General features: G+C 39.6%; 1 protein-coding gene across 2 annotated transcripts; it reads left to right on the top strand.

The window, feature by feature from the left end:
- Positions 1 to 4,118: 4,118 nt before the first annotated feature.
- NUP54 (nucleoporin 54) lies at positions 4,119 to 26,936 on the top strand. Of its 2 annotated transcripts, XM_070394623.1 has the most exons (13): positions 4,119 to 4,236; positions 4,886 to 5,047; positions 7,973 to 8,056; positions 8,143 to 8,289; positions 13,904 to 14,130; positions 15,464 to 15,651; positions 16,584 to 16,780; positions 17,445 to 17,499; positions 18,119 to 18,212; positions 20,892 to 20,999; positions 22,700 to 22,819; positions 23,787 to 23,897; positions 26,214 to 26,936. In XM_070394623.1, exons 1-13 carry the CDS (start codon positions 4,170 to 4,172, stop codon positions 26,340 to 26,342), a joined length of 1,689 nt encoding a protein of 562 aa, XP_070250724.1. In that variant the 5' UTR covers positions 4,119 to 4,169; the 3' UTR covers positions 26,343 to 26,936. The 2 variants fall into 2 exon arrangements, with proteins under 2 accessions (XP_070250724.1, XP_070250733.1); XM_070394632.1 differs by lacking the exon at positions 4,886 to 5,047.

A 26,936-nucleotide genomic window follows, 5' to 3' on the forward strand; every position in this document is an offset into this window, starting at 1 on the left:
AGGCCAGAAGGGAGTGGCAAGAAATATTCAAAGTGATGAATACCAAGGACCTACAACCAAGACTATTTTATTCAGCAAAGCTATCATTCAGAATTGAAGGTCAGATAAAGAGCTTCACAGATAAGAAAAAGCTAAAGGAGTTCATCACCACCAAACCATTATATGAAATGCTGAAAGGTATCCTTTAAGAAGAGGAAGAAGAAGAAAAAGGTAAAGATACAAATTATGAACAACAAATACACATCTATCAACAACTGAATCTAAAAATCAAGTGAATAAATAATCTGATTAACAGTATGAACTGGTGGTTGTAATAGAATCAGGGACATAGAAAGGGAATGGACTGACTATTCTCGGGGAGTGGGGGGTGGGAAGGGGTGTGGGGGGTGCGGGAAGAGACTGGACAATAATCGTGCACCTATGGATGAGGACAGTGGGTGGGGAGTGAGGGCGGAGGATGGGGTGGGAACTGGGTGGAGGGGAGTTATGGTGGGAAAAAAGAGGAACCAATGTAATAATCTGAACAATAAAGATTTAATTTTTTTTTTTAAAAAGGTGAAACTAGTACCTGAATCATGATCTATCTACTGCTGCTCGCTGTCATGTGGAGGTTCGGTAAGCCCCTTTCCCACCAGGCCCCACATTATGCCTGGGAGGTGATCCGCACCACGGATGGGGTAGTACTGGCCCGAGAAACGGGCACCGGTGAACCGACTCTCCGGTTTGACCTGTGTAGCCTCTTCGGGGAGGATTGGAACCTGCCCCAGGACAGACCCAGGCTCATGAATTTGGGCCCAGCCGGGTCGCAGCTGGGGATCCCGGGGGGAATGGCTACACACAGGGCCGCAACCACCTAAGGCTGTGGGACCCGAGGGACTGAGCAACAACTATGGCGTACTCCCCTATATGTCTGCCCGCGCCAGCCCCGGATTCCCGTTCTGAAGTGTGGAGACCAGGAGGATTATTATTGTGGACAGTGGGGCTGTGAAACCTATGCCAAATGGCCCCCAAAGCTTCCAGACAGGGACATACGACTCACCCGACAGGTGCAGCCAGGGGCCCCGGAAAGGAACTGTACTGTTGGAAACTGCAACCCCACTGTCATCAAACCAGTGGCATATTGGGCTAAAGACTGGACCGGGGGAAAGACATGGGGATTGAGGCTATATGTCTCTGGGCCAGACCCTGGGGTACTATTTACTATCCAGCGACGGGAAATACCCTGACCACCCAACCCAATTGGCCCCCTGGCCCCTCAGCGACCCGAGGTCAGGAGACCAAGCCCGGCCCCACGTGTGACGAGCCGGCCACCACCATCATCAGACTGAGGCAAGTCGCCGGGATGCAGTAACCTGGCCTCTGCCTCGGGGAGCTCTGCTGAGACCAGACATTTTCGCGCTGCTGGAAGCCTCGTTCCAACTTCTGAACAAAAGTGCGCCCGATCTTACTGCAGACTGCTGGTTGTGCCTCAACCCTGAGGCCCCCTATTACGTAGGGATCGGAGCTTCAGCTCCATTTGGGGCAAGTGCGGCCCACGTCCGCAACGTGTCCGCGGATGCAGAAACCCTGGGACTATGTGCATGGGGAAAAGGGAGGAGGGGATTAACTTTAGGAGATATTACTGGAGCTGGGCTGTGTGTCGCATCTGCCAATTACTCCCTCCCCGATTCCCCCTATGCAGAAAATTGTAACCAAGACACTCCGACTTCCGGAGAGACCAGGGTCTGGGGCCCCCTGGTACCTGGTGGCCCCAAATGGTACCTGGTGGGCATGCATCACCGGAATCACCCCTTGCATACTCTCCCTAAACCTCCAGACTGGGCCTGAGCCAGGGCTCTGCGTCCTAACTCATATCCTGCCGCAAGTGTATTATTACTCAGGGGAAGGAGGAAGGGAACGCCTCCCTCGAGCTTCGGCAGATTAAGAGAGCCCCGGTTCTGGTTCCCCTACTCATAGGACTTGGAATTGCAGGATCCACAGCGGTAGGGACAGCTGCCCTAGTGACAGGACATCAAAATTACAAAGAACTGGGTAATCAAATTGACCAAGACCTGAGTACCCTAGAAAAATCCATAGGACAGTTGGAGGAATCAGTAGGGTCCATAGCTGAAGTAGTCTTACAGAACAGGAGGGGACTCGACCTACTTTTCCTGAAACAAAGGGGACTGTGCCTAGCATTAGGGGAGGCGTGCTGCTTCTATACTAACCACTCCGGGGTCATCAGAGAAAGTTTAAGTCAGTTAAGGAAACAGCTGATGGACAGAGAATAGGCCCGTAGGGCAGAGGAGAACTGGTATGAGAGTTTGTTCTCCTGGTCCCCGTGGCTCACAACCCTCCTATCTGCTGTGGCAGGGCCCCTCCTTCTCCTAATAGTAGGTCTCATTTTCCGACCCTGCCTGCTCAGATGTCTCCTCAATCTTATCCAAGACCGAATCCAAGCTGTCAAGCTCATGGTCCTATACACCCAATACTCCAGAATCTTAGAGGAGGATGCTGAATCAAAGATTTGATTCGGGCATAAGACCAGTAGAGAATGTGCTAGGGGCAGGGACCATGGGAGAGAAAAATTGCTAATTATCTCGCTAGAAAGGCAATGTGTTATGATTGAACCCAGCCAGGTGTGACCCTGCTCGTAAATTTTAAGTAAACTTTTTACCCTGCCAGTACCAGGAACGGCTAATGAACCTCTTTGCAGTTTGTTTTTTTCTTTTAAAAAAAAAATACTTTGAAGTCTTTGCAGATAAAAGGTCTTGCTGTATTTTCGGTCTGCACTGCAAGCTGTGAGGCTCTTACGGGAGGGACACAGCTGGTAGTCAGCTGGCCAGCATAATAGAGGCTCTTAAAATTTAAATTCTGAGTCGGTGGTCTATCTTGTTGAGCTAACCCATAACACAGCAAGTAAAGAAAGGAACTCGGTTTTCCTTGTCTTCTCCCCCAATTCCCATTGCTGGGGAATGGCATCTCAATTCACCCAGCTGTACACGCCAGGAACCAGGGACTCTAGCTACATTCTCCGTCCCCTTCCCTCTGCATCCCATCCATCAAGCGCTTCGCGTGCTTCTCAGTCTCTGCTCCTACTGTCCTCACCCTAACACAGCAGAGCTCTCACTGGGACTCCTGCAATTGCCACTGGAAGCATCATTTAATATTCTGCATAGGTCATCCATTTACATTTTCAAAGACACAGAAGGGATTTATAACGGAAAGCCTCCCTCCACCCATCTCCTAGCCACTCGATGCATCTTTCCAAAAGCCACCAGATACTCATTTTTAAAAATATACCTTCCCAGGAATATTTTATACCAGTATGTGTATTATGTATTCTAGCCCTCCCCCCCACCACTAAATTGCAGCATACCAATGCAATGCTCTAAATTGTCTTTCCTGAACTTTCAGTTCCAGTTTCACGTCTGAAGAGTATTCCTTTGTATAAATTTAACTATTTAAGCCAACCCGCTTGTTTCCAATAATTTGGTTTTATAAACAATGCCGTCACGAGTAACCTCGTATTCCATAATCTTGCCAAATCGTTTACAAGATAACGTTTGGAGGTCCAAGGACATTTGCAATTTTGATAGCTACCATGGCTTTTTGCTATTTTCATTTTTATTAAAGTTATACAAGCACACAGATTTAAGAATCAAGTCATTCTACAAGGGCTGTTACATTAAAAAAGCTAGAGAGACATCGTTTTCAGAGGCACCCCTTTAGCCCCCCACTTTTAAAAATACCCACTCCCAGGACTCTGCAGGACACACAGCGTCCCGAGTTTCCAGTTTCCGCTTTACCCATGGGCTCCTCTACGGAGGAGGATTCGGCTCTCTCCCGCCCGGTCTTCCTGACACACCCCTCTCTGCACATCTTCGCCAGGGACCTCCCTCCCGCAGTCTGCAAGGGCTCCCAGGCGGCGTCCCTCTGACGGATCGGCGGCAGCTCACCCTGCTTGTGACGCTCACGCCACAGGAAGTCACGAAGCCCCCGGAAGCTACCCGGGCGGGGCGTGTCCCCCCTCCAGGCCCCACCCCCCACGCCTCTCCGCGTTCCGGCCCATAGGCTAGGGCCGAAAAGGGGCGGAACTCCGTGAGCCGGAGGAAGTTTCCCCGCCGGACCAAAAAGCGGGGTGCACCGAGTGTCGCGGGAGCTGCTTCTAGGTCCCTTGCTCCCGCGACATGGCCTTCAACTTTGGGGCTCCCTCGGGCACCTCGGGCACCGCTGCAGCCACCGCAGCTCCCACGGGTGAGTAATTCCCCCGGACCTTCTCCTGGGGAGGTCTCGCGTCCGCTTCGATCCGAGACTCTCCGGCTCGGGGTTCCCGGGGTTTCCTGTCGGGGCGGAGACTTTAGGGCTTCGGCAAAGGGCGGGCGGCGCGGAGCTGGCCGAGCAGGCTCCGGAGGAGGCCGCGGGAGGACGGAGACCCACCCCGGCGCTGGCACGCGGAGCGTGGGTCCCGCCGGACCCTGCGCTCCTAGGGTTCGCTTCCTGCCGCGGGGGAGTTGGACAGCCCGGAGGCGGCCCCTCTCTTCCCCCCCCCTCCACCCCCCCGGAGAACCGCCCTCCCTCCTCCCCCAGCTTCGGGTCCCGGCGGGAACCCTCGCTCGGCCCCGGCTGCCGGCCCGGAGAGCTTAGGCGGGGGCTCCGGCGCTGCCCTGCGGCTCCTTTGGTCCCAGCCCCTGGGAGGCGGGAGCCTTCGCCCCAGCCCCTCTGCTCCTCTCTCCTGTCCCCACCTCCGCTCTCTTAATTTATTTGGAGCAAAGTCAAGGTTTGTCTTTTGTTCACTTCTGGGAAACTTCCTACAGACGCTTCTAATCCTATCTTGCTCTCTTTTCTTGTGTTTCTTCCCCTCTCCCCTTTTAAATTTGTCTTTCTTTGCCTACACGCCTATCAGGATTTGGTGGGCTTGAGACTGCCAACTCCACCGCCAGTGGGTTTAATTTTGGGGGTTTCGGATTAGCTGCTAACCCTGCAGTGAACTTTAATATTGGGAATTTCGGTGTTCCGACTACCTCGGCGACTCCGTTCAATTTTGGTAACAGTCTGGCAAGTGCAGGTAGATACTCGGGTCGTATGTGTAACGAATGCTGGGAGCTGGAGTCCAAGAATGTGTTGTGATTCCTGGAGTTTGGGAAAGAACAGTAACTTGTCTGAGGAAAGGACATTTATCTCCTGATGTCGAATCAGTAACATTTGTATCAAGATTTAGTTTTGGGAAGTCTGGCAAGTTATAATGTTCCTTTGTTAAATTTGTATTCAATTGGACAGAACATAATTTCCAAGTAGTTTGGAATTATTATTTTTGAGTTAGAGTATATCTTCCAAATTATTACATATTCCTTCCAAAGTATAAGCTCAGCAGTCAGGCCCATTTTCCTGGGATTCTTGGACTCCTGCAGTCACTTTTTTCATTTTTCCTGCATCGTTCATTGGAATTTCATTTTATTGTCCTTGTGTTTCCCAAGAGGACATTGTCTTATACGAACAGCAGTAACCTGTTTTGTTTTTTAACCTGTATAATAATAATGCATTTCTTTGTTCAACTCAGCATATTAGTAAACGTTTCTGTAAGATGTGTAATTATAGAAGGAATCCTCAGTTTTTTCCTAGAAAATTGTAAGAAATGATCGGAGAGGCAGTTTAATTTATTGTCAGCATTGAGTTCTAAAAGATAGGCTAGACAACTTTGCATTCAAAATGGTAATTATGAAGATTTTATTATCTAGATGGATTGTTTAAAGTTCATTGAAAAATTTGCAAAGCACAAACTATAATGTGTGTATATGTGTATAAATTTAAAATATGTCTATGTATACTTACAATGACCCTATAGAAAAGTCTTGTTCCTCAGCTGCTCGTATATGAATCTGTTGTCCATATTTCCTTACATTATGCCACTTATTCCCATGCCAATTATATGCATTTGGTAAACTTTATTTCCTGAAACTTTTTAGTTCTCTAAAACTATTTGGGAAGTTCTGGTATTTTGTGCAGTAACTTGTCAATGTGAGTATCACTTTGGTATTTGATTTGAAAACGTTTTGAAGAATACTTGAAAATTCCAAAAATAAAATGATCTATTATCATAAAGATATATTTAAAGATCACATATTACTGTCATTTGGTATGTTTATCTTTTCCGTGTTTGCTTAAAATTGGCACTGGGTAAAACACATTTTTTTCAAATTTGTGTTTCCGGACAAAACCACCCAGTTCTAATTCACCAACAATAAATACATCTTTTGTTACGTGCTTGATTTTGTGTTCCTTTGGAGTTATAATTGTTAAGTTTTGAGTTGTGATAATATAATTGCGTTTTAACTACTTTTATATACATTATTCATTAACTTTGCCTTTACCAAAGGACTGATAGAAATTTTTGTCTACTTTTTAATTTTGTATCTTTGCAGATTGACGTTAATAATAAACATTTTTGGTATGATAAGACCTGACTGATATTTTTATCATGTAGTCAATTCAGAGTATATCTTAGTTTTTCTATGGAAGGGAGAAGTAAGAAAAAAGATTGTTTCCAGTTTTGCAGTATTGCCCTAGCATACAAGTAAATAGAGTGGTTGTGCCTGCATGCAACATAGAGTCTATTCTTTTATTATTTGATTTTTGTTGAGAGAGAGAGAGGAAGGGAGAGGAAGAGAATCATCTATGTGAGAGCAAAACATAAATTGACTGCCTCCTACACGCCCCCTCCTGGGGATCCAGCCCACAACCCAGGCATGTGCCCTGACCAGGAATCAAAACAGCAGCCTTTTGGTGCATGGTACAACACTCAACCAACTGAGCCAAACCTGCCAGGGTGACATGCAGTCTACTCTTGAGTAATTTTCCATATCAGAATTATATGGTGAATATCAAAGGGTTGGGGGTGTTTTCTTATTATTTTCTATGTTACAATATTGATGAATATTTGTCTTAAAAGTCTTTTTGGCACCACATTAGTATCGGGTAAAAACCGACAATAAAGAAAATACATAAAACAATTTTAGATTGGCTAGTATCCCATTCCATTCCTATGTCAAGTTAGTTATAGTTAAGATTGATTTGTCTCTGCACTTACCCAGGTGTAATTTGCATATCTGTCAGATTTGCCAACTCCGATAGGTATCACAGAGGCCTGTGATAGCTCTGTTCACTTTCCCTGCCACTGCCTTCCACTTGTGTTTTTTCTCTCTCACTTCTTCCTCAGAGAAACACATTTTTGTTTTATAGCGGTCAATGTATTGGTATGTTTTGTTTGAAAAGTTGCTTAGTCTCACTGGAGACTAAGTAGAAATATAAGCTAAAGTAGACTATAAATTAATTGACCAAGCCAAGGTTGAAAGCTATCAACACACTCTGCCATTATGATCTGTTTGCACACTATTTTTAAAAACATTTGAATTAGTTGCAAAAATTAGGGTTTAAAATTCTATAAATTTCACATAGAAAATCTAGATCTTCTCTTTATTTGGGGGGAAAATGGGAACATATAACACTGCTAAACTACCATTCTCCTGCAGCAGTAGTCTGCTGGAATTTAGGAACTGCTGCTATTTTTCAAAACTGTTCACATTGAATAGTTCCACCACGCATTAATGTTATCGGCCTAAATTTTCTAGGTGTTTGAATTTGCATTCCCTACTCTAAAAGTACATACATAGTCATTTTAGTGTTTGTTAAACATAATGGCTTAACATGTTTTCTCAACTATAACTGTTAATCATCCCTTTAGTTGAAAGGTATATATTGCATTGAGGTATTCTAGTTTAACTACTTCTGTGGCTTATTTCTTGCAACATACTGATTTCTCGATTAGTAGAATAGTTTTTTTAAAAATGAAGTTGAAACTATAGAAAGGAAAATTAGATCAATATATTTTGCCTTTATACATAGCAATTACTTATAAAATAATTTGAAAAAGAAATTACCTCTTATGTATACAAAAGAGTCCTTCTTTCTATTTTATTTATCCCCTTATAATTAGGTGGGTTCGGAGGATTTGGGACAACATCTACAACAGCAGGTTCTGCATTCAGCTTTTCTGCTCCAACTAACACAGGCACTACTGGTAAGAGGACAATCTTAAGTCACTTGTAGAAGTGAGCTAGAGCTCAGATTTTTTTAACTTACGCAATTTCAATTTTTCATTAAAAGGACTCTTCGGTGGTACTCAGAACAAAGGTTTTGGATTTGGTACTGGTTTTGGCACAACTGGAACTAGTACTGGTTTAGGTACTGGTTTGGGAACTGGATTGGGATTTGGAGGATTTAATACACAGCAGCAGCAGCAACAACAAACTAGTAAGTATGAGGTTTTCATCTTACTTCCAATATAAAATTATAACAATACTAGAGGCCTGGTGCACAAAAATTTGTGCACTCGGAGGTCCTTCAGTCTGGCCTGTGCTCTCTCACAGTCTGGGACCCCTTGGGGGATGACCACCGGCTGTTTTAGGCCCGCTCCCTGGGGAATTGGGCTTACGCTGGCAGTCAGACATCCCTCTGGCAGCCCGGGAGCCCTCGGGGGATGTCCACTTGCCAGCGGGGAGCGGGCCTAAGCTGCAGTCAGACATCCTCTGCGCTGCTGAGGAGGCGGGAGAGGCTCCTACCACCACTGCTGTACTGGCAGCCGTCAGCCTGGCTTGTGGCTGAACAGAGCTCCCTCTGTGGGAGCACACTGACCACTAGGGGACAGCTCCTGCATTGAGCATCTGCGCCCTGGTGGTCAGTGTGTGTCATAGTGACCAGTCATTCCCAGTCTTTTTGCAGTTAGGGTCAATTTGCATATTATCCTTTTATTATATAGGATAGAGGCCTGGTGCATGGGTGGGGGCCGGCTTGTTTGCCCTGAAGGGTGTCCCGGATCAGGGTGGGGGTCCCGCTGGGGTGCCTGGCCAGCCTGGGTGAGGGGCTGATGGCTGTTTGCATCTGGTCAAACCCCTTTCAGGGTGGGGGTCTCCACTGGGGTGCCTGGCCAGCCTGGGTGAGGGGCTGATGGCTGTTTCCAGGCTGGCCACACCCCCTTTAGGGTTGGGGTCCACTGGGGTGCCTGGCCAGTCTGGGTGAGGGGCTGAGGGCCGTTTTCAGGCTGGTCAAGCCCACCGACAATGGAAGCTCCCAGCCTCTCCTTTCTTGCTTTCTTTTTTTTTTATTCTGGGATTTATTTACCTTCTATAATTGAAACTTTGTAGCCTTGAGAGGAGCTCAGAGCTGGCCAGGGTGGGTGGGAGGGAAGCTTCCTACTCGCTCCAGCTCCGTGGCCACGGCAGGCTGAAAGCAGGTATTGGGTTTATTTACCTTCTATAATTGAAACTTTGTTGCTTTGAGTGGAGCTTAGATCCCGACACGGCAAGTGGGAAGCTTGGCTTCCTCCATCATTGGGGCAACCAAGCCTCCTGCTTGCTCCAGCTCCGTGGCTGCTGGCCGCCATCTTGGTTGGGTTAATTTGCATATAGTCACTCTGATTGGCTGGTGGGCAAGGCTTAAGGCGTAGCGAAGGTATGGTCAGTTTGCATGTTTGTCTTTTATTAGATTAGATAGTTAACATTATTGAATGCACTGTTCAAAACATATTAGTGGTTAACTTTTAAAAAAATTATAAATATTGCACAGGATTCCAAAAGCTACTTCTCATGTTTATGTATAACTAGAGGCCCAGTGCACAGATTCGTGCATCAGTGGGGTTCCTTGGCTTGGACTGTGGGAATTGGGCCGAAACCGGCTCTCCAACATCCCCCAAGGGGTCCTGGATTGCGAGAAGGCAGTTCTCAGGTGACACACCCCGGAATTGGGCTCCCTTCTCTCTGGTTCCAGGTGCATCACCCGAGAACCGCAGCTGCCAAGTCACCGCAGCTCGCGGCGGTCAGTGCACATCATAACTACCATTTGGAGCGTCTGCCCCCTGGTGGTCATTGTGCATCATAGCTACCGGTCAGATGGTTGCTTTGGCTTTTATATATATACTAGAGGCCCGGTGCACAAAAATTTGGGGCTCCGTACCCTGTCATGCACAGAGCAGGGTCGATCGGGGTTGGGGAGCTCCCCCCGTCACACACAGAGCAGGGCTGATCAGGGGGTTGGGGCGCCTTCCCGTCTCGAACAGAGCAGGGCGGATAGGGAGGTTGTGGCCCCGCCCCCTGTCACACACAGAGCCACAGGGCGATTAGGGGGTTTGGTCGCTGCCCCCTGTCACGCTGATCCCGGTGCCGGGAGGTATATTACCCTTTTACTATATAGGATAGAGGCCTGGTACACGGGTGGGGTCCGGCTGGTTTGCCCTGAAGGGTGTCCTGGATCAGGGTGGGGGTCCCCACTGGGGTGCCTGGCCAGCCTGGATGAGGGGATGATGGCTATTTGCATCTGGTCACACCCCCTTCAGGGTGGGCATCCCCACTGGGGTTCCTGGCCAGTCTGGGTGAGGGGATGATGGCTGTTTTCAGGCTGGCGGGTGACTGAAGCTCCCAGCCTGTCCTTTTTTTTTTTTTCTTTTTTTTTAATTCTGGGCCAGCTTTAGCTCTTAGGCTTGGCTACAGCTCTGAGGCCTCGGCTGCTGAAAGCAGGTATCTGGTTTGTTTGGGTTCTATAATCGAAACACTGTTTCAACTCCAGCTCTGAGATCCCTGCTGGCTGAAAGCAGGTTTCTGGGGTTTTGTTTAGCTTCTATATTTGTAACAATGTTTCAAACTGCAAGCTCAGAGGCTGGCAGCCGCAGGCGGGGAACGTTGGCTTCCTCCGTCACTGAAGCAAGCAAGCCTCCTGTTAGCTTCAAGCTGCCTGGCTGCTGGCCGCCATCTTGGTTGGCAGTTAATTTGCATATTGCCCTGATTAGCCAATGGGAAGGGTAGCAGAGGTACAGCTAATTACCATCTTTCTCTATTATTAGATAGAATAGAAATGATAACTTGGGAGAAGTCTGGTTGACATGATTAGGATGTAAGTTTTCTGGGTTTAGTATCATTTGTTTTAATTTTTTGTTGCTAAAAATAAATAACAAAAATATAGAAAACTGCACAAAAGTACAGCTTAATGAATTATATATAAAGTGAACACTTTGGTAACCACTGCCCATGTCAGAAGATGGACCTGGCCAGTCTGTTCAGAAGCCCTCCACATTCCCCTCCTAATCATTTCCCCATGAAAGGAACTTAATAGACCTGTCGTTTACTATATTCACTTCCTTTTATAGTTTTGTCACTCAGGTGTGTAAACAGTATTGCTTTATTTGTCTTAAATCTCTGTAAGTTCCTCTTTTAGCTCTCTTTTTTTATTTTTCAATTTATTAAAGAAATCAGCTAATTTGTCCTATGGAGTTTTTCAGTCAGGACTTTACTGATTGCATTCCTGTAGTATAATTTAACATATTCTTTTGTCCATCCTCTGTATTTCTTGCTATAAGAGGAAAACCATTGTCATTTGCTATAAAGAAAAGATAATCAAAATTTAAGTACAAAGAAAATATAATAGTGTTAATAAATTCTAGCCAGACACCTTTGTGCCTTAAGCTCTGAGCCTTAGACATCTTCAGCCCTTTGTTAAAAAGTGAGATAAACTCAGTCATGTGGCTCAGTTGGTTGAACATCACCCCATGCACCAATAGGTCACCGATCCCTGGTCAGAGCACATGCCCAGGTTTCAGGCTTAATCCCTAGTAGGGGGTGTGCAGGAAGCAACTGATAGATGTTTCTCATTGATGTTTCTGTTTCTCACTTCCTCTTCCACTAAAATCAATAAAAACATTTTTTAAAAAGTGAGATAAGCAAGTCATGAAACATTAAAGGCATACTGGCACCAACCAGACTTTTCTAGAAAATATAACCAAATAATTAAAAGATATTTATTTATTTATTTATTTATTTATTTATTTATGTTGGTAGAAAAGCAAGCAAGAATTTCTTGACAACAGCAAAACCACACTTAGGACAGTGAAATAGGGAGGGCATAGAAGAAGCAACAGGAGAACCTAGGCTGGGCTGCTTTGGCTTACAGGGAAGTTAAAGAAAAGGGGGCCTTGGAGACAGGTTCATGGGGTTAGCCTGGGATGAGTTGCCACTGCCCATTGCTCCCCTGGTTGCAAGTGTTGTGGGATCCCTTGGAGTTTAGGAAATAAGTGCCTGTGGGGGAAGGGAGAGTGCCTAAAGAGACTTTTTTTTAACCCTCACCCACGGATATTTTTCCATTGATTTTTAGTGAGAGTGGAAGAGAGAGGGAAAGACAGAGAGAAATATCAATGTGAGAGAAACACATTGATTGGTTGCCTCCTGCCTGTGCCCTGACAAGGGCCTGGGCTAGGGGGGAGCTTACAACCAAGGTATGTTCCCTTAACTGGAATCGAACCCAGGACCCTTCGGTCCTCAGGCCAACACTCTATCCACTGAGCCAGATGGGCTAAGATGAGACATTTTCTCATAGGAATGAGTCCATTTAGTAACTCAGCTATTGCTTGACAGCTATATTATACCAGGGGTACTTATTTATCTTGCACTTTGAAAATATTGATCTGATCTAACATCTTTGCCCTTCTTACTATTGGAAAGTTGTAGCACATAGAGATTAAGTAACTTTCCCAAAGCTATACAGCCAGCTAAAGCTTTATCCTACAATATTGATGGTTAGTCCATTTGTTCTTTTCACTATATTTTTCTTGCTAACGAGAAGGAAAAGTGTTTATTAAGCTGTTATTGATAAACATTGATATAATGATTCTTATTGCTTATTTTTTATCTTCCAATGTGTATTTATTATACAAATATAATAACAATAAAGGTTGTTTAAAAGATAATTTTGCAACTTCGAAAAATTAACTTTTCCATATCTATGTCCTTTTTTATGTTTTTGGTGTGGGTCTAATATGGATCCAAGTTTGTGTGCTAGTAATAAAGTTAATTGAACAAGTTTAACATTATAAGGATTGTCCTAATATATTAGTTTCTTTTCTTTTTTTATATATATTTTTCCTTTATTGATTAAGCTATTTTCTTTTTAAAAAAATAATTTTTTATTAATTTCAGAGAGGAAGAGAGAGGGATAGAAAAATAGAAACATCGATGAGAGAAACATCATCGATAGGCTGCTTCCTACATGCCTCCTACTGGGGATCAAGCCTGCAACTTGGGCATGTACCCTGACCAGGAATCAAACTGTGACCTCCTGGTTCATAGGTAAATGCTCAACCACTGAGCTGTGTAACTGCCAGCCTGGCTATGTTAATTTTTTATTGTTGCCATAACAAAAGTGTCACAAATTTAGTGGCTTAAAAAAAACCAAAAAAATTATTATCTTATAGTTCTGTGGATTAGAAATGCAGAAATGGGTTTCACTGGGTTAAAATTAGTATGTCAGCAGGGCTGTGTTACTTCTGGAGATTCTAGGAGAGAATCAAGTCCTTTGCCTTGTCCAGCTTCTAGAGTTTCTCTGGATTTTGTGGCTTATAGCTCCTTTATATTCAGATTTTACTTTGATGCTGACTTCCTTCTTCCCTCTATGATTTTTTTTTTTTTTTTTAAAGATATTTTATTGATTTTTTACAGAGAGGAAGGGAGAGAGATAGAGAGTCAGAAACATCGATCAGCCGCCTCCCGCACATCTCCCACTGGGGATGTGCCCGCAACCCAGGTACATGCCCTTGACCGGAATCGAACCTGGGACCTTTCAGTCCGCAGGCCGACGCTCTATCCACTGAGCCAAACCGGTTTCGGCCCTCTATGATTTATGTTGAGTTCCTTCTGGTAATACAGAATAATCCCAGCTTAATCTCATAATCACATCTTCAAGTCCATTTGCTGTGTAAGTAACATATTTACAAATTATGGGGATTAGGATATGGACATCTTTGTGTATAGGGGTCACTATGCTGCCTACCATACTTAGGCTCTTAATTTTTTTTTTTTTTAATACTAATTTTGGGATATATTTTTAGCATTAGGTGGTCTCTTTGGTCAGCCTACACAGGCTCCTGCCCAGTCCAACCAACTGATAAATACTGCAAGTGCTCTTTCTGCTCCAACGCTGTTAGGAGATGAGAGAGATGCTATTTTGGCAAAATGGAATCAACTGCAGGCCTTTTGGGGAACCGGAAAAGGTTATTTCAACAATAACATACCACCAGTGGAATTCACACAAGAAAATCCCTTTTGCCGATTTAAGGTATTAATGCTTTTGATCTTCACTTGAAGGGTGTGTATAAGACAGATTATGATATTTGGTTAAAATAATACCAAGGAAACAGTTGCTTGTTTTTTTCAGTAGTCCTTGAACATGGTACAATTATATTTTTGTTTTAAAAATATAAAAATTATAAGATTGAGGTGATTTCATACATGTGTGTTTGAAGGTGCCCAGAATATGATTGAAAGGTGTGACTAGAATGTAATTTATAACCGAGGGAAAAAATGTTAACAAAAAGGGAATGGTCTGCTTGGCATCTATTAAAGGGAGATTTAAAAGTAGAATTTAGTGGTATTTATCTAACATTTGTCCTGGAAAGTATACCCTAACCATACAAGGGTATCCTATTGTCACTATTAATTGCTCGATGTCAAGGCCATTAAAACAATGTAGTCCATTTTCATTGTTGATTCCATCCCTATCAAGCAATGTGCTCATATGAATTTGACTTCTCAGATTCTGTTCATCAGCCAGTTAGAGTATATAGGTCAATTTGTAGTGTATTTTTTATAACAAATTAATAAATTACAATCCAGTTTACTTTTGCCTTTTTTGAGTTTTGTTGGCGTATATCAATCTCTTAAACCTAATCAATGTGTAGATAAGCCTAGTGTTTAGAGCTACAAAGCTTAGAATCAGACTCTTGGACAACAAAAAGGAAGTAGTTTCTTTTAGTATGTTGAAATTTTAATACCTTTTTTTAATGACTAAGATTTATGCAGTAGATATACATAGATTGAATATAACAATTTGACTTTCCTTTTTTTTAAGTTGATAAATAACATACGTATGGTAAAATACATAACGAACTAGAGTGAATTTAAATTTTTCAAAAACTTGCAATATAATTTGTGACAAACAAGAAAAGGCTTCTATCTAAAAGAGTAATTCTCTAGAAAGATATAGTTTATCATATCTAAAACCTAAGATTCTGTGAGTCTAATATATAGTAAAATGACTTACATTTTGGTCCATGACTTTTGCAGTCATTTTTATGACATTCAGAGTTGTTTCAACTGTGTAGAAGCACCCAACAACAATGGATATCAACGTTTTTCAGAGGCAAAAGCTACTTAGTTACTCTTTTGAAAAGGAATTTTTAATTTCATTCTACAAATTTGTTATTCTGGGTTAAAATAATTTCTTTAAAATGTGTAACGTCCTAGGGCACAAGTAGGTAAGAATCATTATTTCCTTCACTACCAGACATTAAACTGTTTCCCCATTTTAGCAGATATGAAGCTATTAATATTAAATACTGGATTTAAGATTTGTACATATTTCTGATATTGTTTATTTTGTCATTCCACAGGCAGTAGGTTATAGTTGTATGCCCAATAATAAAGATGAAGATGGGCTTGTGGTTTTAGTTTTCAACAAAAAAGAAACAGATATTCGAAGCCAACAACAGCAATTGGTAGAATCATTGCATAAAGTTTTGGGAGGAAACCAGACCCTTACAGTAAATGTAGAGGGTATTAAAACATTGCCAGATGACCAGTAAGTATACAATAGGTATACTCTTTATATCTGATCAAGTGATTTTGTTGCTAAAACCCCAGTTAAATCTCAGAGCAGAATGTTATTTCTCAGATAGTGATTTTTCAGTATTTATACAGAAACATTTAAAAGCTTTTTTCTTAATCTTGGATTTCGTAACTGGATGCTAATAATTTTTTAGATTTTTCACTTAGAAACAGGAATAAACATTAATCTTGACTGTGCATATCAAGGGCCACAAAGATGTTAATGGAAAGTTTTGACTGATTACTGTTCATGTTCATTTATGGATAAGTATGATTGATTAACTTCCCTTGTCTGATAATTTTCATACTTAGTGGCAAAACATTACTTTAGAATATAACTGAAATCAGATTTTACTTCCTGGTCTTACTTGCAGTAAAACAATCTATAAGCTTCAACAGAATCTCCAAAGTACTTCTCAAACCTAGAAAAAAAATAATAGAACTTTGCAGCTAAGCAAACCTTTGACAAATATCTTATTTGCCTGTCTCATTTCAACTTTATCACTTAAGTTAATTTATAAGTGAACAGAACATTAAGTAAGAGTATCTTATTTGTCAAGATTTAAGCCCTGGCCTTGGCTCAGTTGGTTAGAGCGTCATCCCTATATGCCAAGGTTGTGCGTTCAATCTCCGGTCAGGGCACATATAAGAAGCAACCAATGAGTACATGAATAAGTGGAACAACAAATGATGTTTCTCTTTCTCCTGCCCCCCCTAGTCCCTCCCTCACTCTCTTTAAAATCAATAATTTTTTTTTAAAGATTTAAGAAAAAAATAGTTTAATTCCCTTCTAAAATAGTCATTTCTTAATTAGACTAGTGCCCTTTTAAAAATCACATGCTGCATTGATATTTGTGGCTGTGAGTTATATGTTCATATTTTATAACTTGGTTGTTTTTTTCCTAGGACAGAAGTTGTCATTTATGTTATTGAGCGTTCTCCAAATGGTACTTCAAGAAGAGTTCCAGCTACAACACTGTATGCCCATTTTGAACAAACCAACATAAAAACACAGCTGCAGCAACTTGGTGTAACCCTCTCTATGACTAGAACAGAACTTTCTCCTGCACAGGTCAAACAGCTTTTACAGAATCCCCCTGCTGGTATGTTTCTATACTCATAGAGCTGAGGAAATGAAAGCCTTCGAGATATATGCTTCCTCTGTTTTGGGAGGTGTTGGTTGATTATTAATGTTAATGAAGCCATTGTCAGCTTATCATATGTCTACTTATTCACATAGATTGGCATTTTTTATTTCATTTATTCATTTGCCTAGTTTTTTATTTTATTATATAGCTAATACGTTTGTTAGAAATAGCAAACTAAAGAAAAATTGTCTATAATCCATCTACCCAAAGATAATTTACTATTTTATTTTTTTCTAGTTTATCTCTTGTTTTAACTGAGTCTTCAAGTAAAACCTGAATGTGTTCTTATCATAAAAGGTCCTTTCATGTTCTTTCCCCATATTTTATTAGATTTTTTTTGTCTTCCTTTGTGATTTATAAGAGCTCTGTAATATCTTATAGGTTGTAGGTGTTTCCTGTCCATTTACACCTTTTGTTTAGCTTTATCTTACAAAATTTTTATTTTTGTAGTGGTCATATTTGACAGTCATTTCTCATTACAGTTTATGGGTTTTGTGTTTTATGTTGGGAATGCCTTTCATACAAATACCATAAAAATGGAAAACAGTTCTTTTAGAAAAAAAATACCATAAAAATGGAAAATAGTTCTTTTAGAAAAAATGTTTTTTCTTTGTGGTAGGTGTTGATCCTATTATCTGGGAACAAGCCAAGGTGGATAACCCTGATTCTGAAAAGTAAGTGTATCTTGTTTTCATGTAAGAACTAATATTTGCTACTAGGGAAGCAAACAAATGCAAACTATTATAATTATAATCCTTATATTTTAGGTGAGCTTACTTTTATTTCTATTGCTTTTCTAAAAATGTTTTATTTATTGATTTTAGAGAAAGAGGAAGGGAGACAGACAGAAACATCAGTTTATTCCACTTATTTATGCATTCATTGGTTGATTCTTATATGTGCTCTAACTGGGGATCGAACCCACAACCTTGGCGTATAGGTAGCTCTAATCAACTGAGCTACCCAGCCAGGGCTATTTCTATTGCTTTTTAAAGAATATTGACTATGGTAAGGCAGCATTTTGTGGTGAAAACATTGAAATCTGAGTACCATTACCCTAATAATGTTTGTTTTTAATAATGTAACTTTTTCCTGATCTATATTTTCTCATTTGTAAAATAGGGAGGTTGAATTAAGTTTACGTGGTGTGACATTATTAATTTCATAATTGTAGATCTGCCTTTAAACTCTAGAAATTTAATGTGAAATTATATGGATGTTATTATGAAAACCCTTTTTGAATTTTGTAATAGTAGACTTAAGGTATGAAAATTGACCACTTGATTTCTTCAGGTTAATTCCTGTACCAATGGTGGGTTTCAAAGAACTTCTTCGAAGGCTGAAGGTTCAAGATCAGATGACTAAGCAGCATCAGACCAGATTAGATGTAAGCATTTACCTTCATTCTCTGGCCTTGGGATCATAGAAATTTCTTTCACCATGTGTGTTAGTTATTAACTAATTTTATCTTATAGGGAACAATATAGTGTATACTGCAAATTAGCAATTATAGTGTTATACAACTTTCTTTATTATAGACTCCAAAATCATATCAATCTGATTTGATATATTTCAACGATGAATTTAAAATTGTTGACCTAGCAAATTAGACTTTCATTTTCAATTCCAGCCAAAAAATGCATATAATTTGCTCTATTATAAACACTTTTATTTATGGGGCCTTATAAAAATGAAGGTTATAATTATGATGTTATCAGTATTTTATAATTGTTGGTTAATGAAGCAAATTTAAGTTACTGAATGCTTAAATTTACATAATACTTTGTTTTATAAAGTAGACTTTTGTAATCAAATACCTAAAGGTCGCCTTCAAATTCTCTAAATGGAATTTTTCATGAGCTGTTCATTCAGATTCTGTTTGAGTAATGAAAACCTGCTGTTTTATGAAGCAACCCATTTTACTGTCAGCTAGCTCTAATCGATACAAATTCTCTTTTTATATTGATCCAGTATCTGCCTTGTTATAATTTACACCCATTTTCTCTGGCATTGCTTTGTAGGTACTTAGTGTTCTTCCTATGACAGCTCTACAAATATTTGAACATCATAATCATTCATCCTTTTTAGTATTAGCTTCTCTGGATGAAAATTCCAGCATAGTTTTGCATGTGGCATGATTTCTGGACTTTTCATTACCTTGATTTTATTGATTTTTCATTGACTTTTTTCTGGTTTTGTTTATGATTTCATTAATTTCTACTCTTAACCATTTTCTTTATTCTGCTTGCTTTGAATTTATTTTTCTCTTTTTCTAGTTTCTTAAGGTAGCAGCTTAGGTTATTTATTTGAGACCTTTTGTCTTTTCTAATATGAGCATTTAAAGCTATTAATTTCCTTATAAGCACTTTACCTAAGTCCCACAAATTTTGATAATGTCCTGTTTTCATATTTGACCCAGTCAGAATATTCTCTAATTTCCCTTGAGGGTTCTATTTATTGGATTTTTTATTTTTACTAATGGATTATTTATTATTTTTTTAATTAAACTTTTTATTACATTTTTTTGGGTGACATTGGTTAATAGGATCATATGAGTTTCAGATGTACATTTCTATGATACATGATCTGTATACTGCATTGTGTCCACTACCAAAGTCAAATGATCTTCCATCACCAGGTATTTGGCTCTCTTTACTCGCCCTCCCCATGCCATCACCTTCCCTCTGGTAACCACCATACCATTGTCTGTGTCTATGAGTTTCATTTTATATCCCACATATGAGTGAAATCATATGGTTCTTAGCTTTTTCTGACTGACTTATTTCACTTAGCACAATATTCTCAAGGTCTATCCATAGTGTCTCCAATGGCAGTATTTCATATTTTCTTATGGCTAAATAGTATTATATTATATATATGTACCACATATTCTTTATCCAAGCCTGGATTATTTAGAAGTATTTTCATTTCCAAGTGTTTGGATATTTTCCTGTTATTCTCTTGTTGATTTCTATTCTGATTCTTGATATGGTCAGATAACTTTGTATGACTTCAGTTCTTTTAAATTTGTTATCGTTTTTAACAAATCGTATTCCGGTGTTCTTGGGTGTAGTTTTCTGTTACCATGAGTGAAATCCAGTTAGTAGATAGTTCAATTCTTATATAATCTTGTTGATTTTGCTGTTTAAATAGTTCTGCTATGAGAGGAGAGTTGAAGTTCCCAGCTACAATTGTTTTATCTTTTTTCTCTTTTTTGTTCTACCATTGGAGTTGAAGAAATCTGATAGGATTTTAATCTTCTTAAATTTACTGAGACTGCCCTGACTGGTTTGGCTCAGTGGATGGAACGTCAGCCTGCGGACTTAGGGGTCCCGGGTTTGATTCCGGTCAGGGGCGTGTACCTTGGTTGCGGGCACATCCCCGGTAGGGGGTATGCAGGAGGCGGCTGATTGATGTTTCTCTCTCATCGATGTTTCTAGCTCTCTATCACTCTCCCTTCCTCTCTGTAAAAAATCAATAAAATATATTTTTAAAAAATTTATTGAGACTTATTTTGCCATCTAATATGTGGTCTGTCCTGGAATAGCATATTGTTTACAGCAAACTTTTATAAGTAGAAAGAGAATACTGTAAATAATGATAAAAAGTATAGTGTGGTAAATTCATAAACCAGTAACATAGTTGTTTATTATCAAGTATCATGTACTGTACATAAATGATACTTTTATGTTACTGGCAGCACAATAGGTTTGTTTACACCAGCATCACCACAAGCACAAGTAATGCGTGAGCTATGACCTAGGTTGTGGATTCAGTCCTCTGTTGGGAGGCAACCAGTCGATGTTTCTCTATCTTTCTCTCTCTCTTTCTCCCTCCCCCCACCTTCCCTCTCTCTAAAATCAATAAACATATTCTCGGGTGAGGGTAAAAAACAAATTTTAGATGTACAAAGGGTTAGAAATATAAAGACAAATTTAAAAAGGAGTTTATATTTTGAGAGATGAATCTCAGGCTTATCTCAGAAATTACTCTTTGTATATAAGTGAACCTGATAAATAGTTGTGATATGTATACTTGATTTACCTTAAACTTTTAAAAAATACAGATTATATCTGAAGATATTGGTGAATTACAGAAGAATCAAACTACAACTATGGCCAAAATTGCACAATACAAGAGGAAACTCATGGACCTTTCCCATAGAACCTTACAGGTAGTAATCTGGATATTTTTTCAATATTTATAAGACTATATATGTAATAGAAGTGCTAAACATGAATTTTTTTGCAATAGAAAAAAGGTAGTAATAATAGTCTGAAACTAAAAGTAGCAAACTTTCTCAGTAAAACCTGTCAGTTGGAGGAGTGGCATCATAAGATTGGGTGAAGAAAGTTAAAAATAGTCTAAAATTCACATCTTACTGAGAGGTTCAGGGGAAGCAGTAAAGAAAGAAATCATCTTGCCCTGACTAGTGTGGCTTGGTTGATTGGAGCATTGTACCATACACACCAAGATCCCTGGTATGGGTGCATGCGGGAGTCAAATAAATTATAGAATAAATTACAGAATGTGGAAAGATGGATATATATAAGATAAATACTATTAATGGAAACAGGAAAATATTCTTTTCACTATGATGAAAAAACTATAAAATACTTAGGAATAAATTCATGAGGAAAAGATAAAATCTGAATTAATGTTTACAAATAGAAAGTATGACAGTGGGGTTTCAATTTAGTAGGTATATTTAACTTAAATAATGGAGTAACTGGCTATCCATCTGGAAAAAATTAAAATTATACCACTGTTGTCACATCATACACAAAAATAAGGTAGGTTAAAGACTTAACTCTTAAGAAATTTATGAAGCTAGGGATTAGAGAGACTTTTGGCCAGAAAGCCAGAAACTATAAAACAAAATTCCCTACATAAGAATTAGAAAATTTTGTATAGCAAAAGATACCAGAAAGAAGCTATTTGTCAATAATTTAGTGATTTCAGAAAAAAAAAAACACTTGAATTTGGAAATAGTATAGATTTTAGCTATAGTATAAATATCCATATTATACAAAGAGATCATATAAATTGACAAGAAAAAAACAATTGAAATATAGGCAAAATATGTGAAAAAGCACTTCATAATGTGGAAATGATTAAAGAAAAGGTGTGAGTTCCCTTTAAACTCATTAGGTTGGGAAATTTAATCATTACAACCAATAGCTGACAGGAATGTGGGGAAAAGCATATTCTCATGTGCCTTGTGAATTTAAATTCGTGGGATCTTTTGAGAAAGCAATGTAGCAGCTTCTGTTAGAAAACATGAACTTTTATTTCTAAATATATTTTTATTGATTTCAGAGAGGAAGGGAGAGAGAGAGATAGAAACATCAATGATGAGGGAGAATCATTGATCAGCTGCTTCCTGCACGCTCCCCACTGGGGATCGAGCCTGCAACCCAGGCATGTGCCCTTGACTGGAATTGAACCCAGGACCTCCCTGGTCCGCAGGCCGATGCTCTATCCACTGTGCCAAACCAGCCAGGGCTGAAAATATATATTTAAATCCTACACATTCTTGGGGTCTATATCAGTAAATAAAGATATATACATACATAAATTATTATTATAGCATTGTTAACAGTGTCAAATCTAGAAACAAAATATATGCTCCTCAATAGGGGAATTAAATTAATTATTGGTTAATGCATGAAAATTATGGCCATTGAAAACAGTGGACTAATGTAACTTGACTAATATAAATGGACAAACATGATTCAAATCTTGAACTAAGATTTACACTATATTGTTAGTATATTATTTGGCTGATTTCTTCCAACAACTGATTGTAATAAAATTACTTGCATAACTGAAAAGAGATGATTCTATTGGTATTAGTGGGTTTTCTTTATATAGGTCCTAATCAAACAGGAAATTCAGAGGAAGAGTGGATATGCCATCCAAGCTGATGAAGAGCAGTTGCGAGTTCAGCTAGATACAATTCAGTGTGAACTAAATGCACCTACTCAGTTTAAGGTAAGCAATTATACAACTACTAGAGGCCCAGTGCACGAAATTCATGCGGGGGGGGGGGGGGGTGGGGAGTGGGGGGATTCCCTCAGCCCGGCCTGCACCCTCTCCCAATCCAGGACCCCTGGCTCCTAACCACTCGACTGCCTGATTGCCCCTAACCATTCTGCCTGCCTGCCTGATCGCCCCTAACCGCCTCTGTCTTGGCCCCTACTGCCAAGGCTTCGTCCAGAAGGATGTCCAGAATGACATCTGGAAGGTCGTTTGGCTGTCCAGTCTAATAAGCATATTATGCTTTTATTATCCTATATTATAAAGAGCTAATATGCAAATAGTCGCCATGCCTCACACCAGGGCTGGGGGACCTGAGGCCGCATCCCCTCCCCTGGCGCCGGGGTTCCTGAGGCTGCGCCCCCCGCCCTGCGGGGCTTGACGGGGGTGGGGCTGGCTGGGTCTGGGTCTTACGTGATTTCGAGGCACATGCGGGTGGGCAGGGACTTGACTCTGGGTCCCGCAGCGCACCCCAGACTCTGACAGGAGGGAGATTTTCGTATATATTTTACTAATTTTCTTTCATCTCTGACACTTCTATTATAAAGAAAGGGCAAATAGCAATATTAAAATATTTCCTCTAATTCCCTTTTAATGTGCACAAATTTTGGGAACCGGGCCACTAATTATAAAGGTAGAATTAGTTTCAGGTGGATCTACAGAAAAATACTATTGGTCTTCAAAAATTGGACTTTTGTATACTTGTTTTTTTAAAAGTATTTGTTCTCTTTAATCAAAACTTTCTTTCTAAAGTAGACTCTTAATCATGGTGTTTTTGGCTTGTGTTAACATTTCAAATAGTGTACAGAGGAAAATTAGACACCTTTAATAGAGTAGTAACCATCCTTTTAAAAGGAAACATTCTCTTTTAAAAGCAGCTGCTGTTGTTAGCAGTTTAATTTGACTTAAGTCTTATTTTTAGGGCCGACTAAATGAACTGATGTCCCAAATCAGGATGCAGAATCATTTTGGAGCAGTCAAATCTGAGGAAAGATATTACATAGATGCAGATCTGTTACGAGAAATCAAGCAGGTAAGTGTCACTTTAGTGTGCACTTTTCTTTTTTAATCCTCACCCAAGGATATGCTTATTGGTTTTGGAAAGAGGGTAAGGGAGAGTGTGAGAGAGAACATTGATTGGTTGTGGTTGTCTTCTGTATGCGCCTGGCAGGATTAAACCTGCAACCTAGGTATGTGCCCTGACTGGGAATCAAACCTGAGACCTTCCTGTGCAGTTCATGGGATGATGCTCCAAACAACTGAGCCACACCGACCGGGCTAGTGTGTACTTTTTAAAAAGGTGATCAGTCACTACTTCATATCCATTGAGGTGGCTATTATTAAAAAACAAAAGAAAAACAACACAGAAATTAGAGTTGATAAGGATGTAAAGTAAGTGAAAAACTTGTGCATTGCTGGTGGCAATGTAAAATGATACAACCACTGTAAAAAACAGTTCCTTAAAAAATTAAACATGGAATTACCATATGATCCAGCAATTCTCCTTTTGGGTGTAAACCTTAAAGAATTGAAACCAGAAACTCAAATATATGTATACTCATGTTCACAGTAGCATTAATCACTGTAGCCAAAATGTGAAAGCAGCCCAAGTGTCCATAGATGGATGAATAGTTAAAATGTGGTATATACATACAGTGGAATATTCAACCTTTAAAAAAGGACACTACAAATAGATCAACCTTGAAGATATTATGCCAAGTGAAATAAGCCAGTTTAAAAGGACAAATATTTTATGATTCTACTTCAGTGAAGTACCTAGAGTACTCCATCCAATTCATTAGAGTAGAATGCTGGTTGACAGGGGCTTAGAGAGGGGAAATGGGGAATTAGTGTTTATTAATAGGTACAGAATTTCAGAAAAAGTTCTAGAGGTAGATGGTAGTGATTGTTTCATAATGTGAATGCTACTGAATTGTTACTTAAAAATGGTTAAAACGGGCATATTTTTGTTATGTATATTTTGCCATAATAAAAATTAAGTAAATCATTCACTTCCCCAACCCCCCAAAAAATGAACAAGAGGTAATAGAGGCACCAAAGTTCCCTAGACCCTGCTACTCAATGTGTTGGCAGCAGCAGCATCTGGGAGGTTATTAAAAATACAGAATCTGTCCTTAATGCCAGACCTAGTTAATACATTAAATGTATTTGTATGTACATTAAAGTTTAAGAAATAACTGCCCTGTATCATACCTTCCCAACCTGTATGCCACATAGAAAATATAAATATGTAGAGTTATTGATCCCCTCAGCCCTCAAGGATCCTCAGTGAAGGTTGGGGTGGCCAGGACCTCCATTTACCTAAGGCTTACATTGTATGAACAAGTTGAAAAGTACTGTTCTAGCTTACTTTCAGTATAAATACAGATTGATTTAATGAAAACTGTCCAACCATTGACTGTCTAAAGAAAATGTATTCAGGCGGTAAACTTTGTGAAAGATTATGTAAGACTGTTAGCATGGCCCAGAGGATTTTAGATGTTTTTAAATATCATCAACAATTCTGATTTTATTATGTGCTTTAGGATGGATAGTTCCATTTTATGCAATTAAAAACTAGTTTGGTTCCTAGGTTCCTGGACAGTGTGCATACATTTTAGTTATATTCCATTGTAAATATCTGCAATAAAATTAACTGAAAGATTCCAGCATATTCGAATAAAGAACTATATTAAAGAGTTTATGCAATAAAACGGGGAATAATACAACCATCTACCTAAAATGATGAAAGCAGTATATTGTTTTGGGATTGAATTGTGATTCATCACTACTTCATGACCTTGAGCAGGTTACTTCCCTGCACCTCATTTTCTTTATTTGTAGAGAAGAGTAATAATTGTACCCGAAAAAGTGCTCAGAAAGATTTTAAATGACTTAATACTTATGAAACTCTTCAAATTGCCTTAACCACTTAGGAAAGACTCTTAAAAACGTTAGCAATTGTAGTTATCACCATTATCACTATATACTTTGTACTAAAAAAAAGTGAAAATTCTCAATTTTCAGAATGATTACTTTATTAGTCATCTATATTTGAGTACCTTGCATTGTTTTAATATCATACGTTTTATCAAAGGTTGCTAAAAAGAATCTAAAAAAAATCTGCTTCTGTAATATTTCTGAAGATATTGTTCATTACATGTTTGACTTTGTTTACAGTATGTATTTTATTGTAGGTCATATAAAAAATATTAGCAAAAGATAAATGTGCATGCCCACTATAGAGCATCTTCAGAGTGCTGTATTGCTAGTAAAATCATCCTTTTTCCTGTGAGTAGCTTGCAGTTTAATAAAGTAATGTATTAATATTTTCCTTAATTTCTTCTAGCATTTGAAACAACAACAAGAAGGCCTTAGCCACTTGATTAGCATCATAAAAGATGATCTAGAAGATATAAAGTTAGTAGAACATGGATTGAATGAAACCATCCACATCAGAGGTGGTGTATTTAGTTGACAGATCACAAACTTGTGATAAAGGTTTATGAACTATATCTTCTTGCTACATCAGGCCTTCCCTAAGAATGAAACTGACCACATGGAGGAAACGGAAAGAAAATTCTCTGCTGGCTTGGTTTTTGAGAAGGTTACTGATAAATTATTATTCTTCAGATTTGAAATAAGTTACTTCACAGCTCTTCAAGGACAGCCTTCGGAAGATTTATATCTAAAAGCTGTTACTTACTTTAAGAAGTACATAATTACCAAAAACGTACTATTGTACATTTTTACAACAGCATTTTTCTTAAAAATAATCAGTGTTTAATGATTATTCTCCATTCAGCCTGTACTCTACTTTCCATAGCAAGTAAATATGCAATATCTACTTTGCACATAAAATGTATGACTACTTGGCTGTTGGAGATTAGTACTTCAGAAAATAAATGTACATCAGTTTTTATATTTGTGAATTCATCTGTAGAAGGAGTAAAGAAAATCCAAGAGTATTTAATGATTAATGTGGTTTTCATTTCATTCTATAAAGATTTGAAAATATATTTTTATATTATTTTGCTTATTTGAAATTTACAGAACACCTACGCAATTAGGA

Source organism: Myotis yumanensis, unplaced genomic scaffold, assembly GCF_028538775.1.
Source record: "Myotis yumanensis isolate MYYU_CA2020_CCGP unplaced genomic scaffold, mMyoYum1.0.hap1 SCAF_1, whole genome shotgun sequence".
Taxonomy (NCBI): Eukaryota; Metazoa; Chordata; class Mammalia; order Chiroptera; family Vespertilionidae; genus Myotis; species Myotis yumanensis.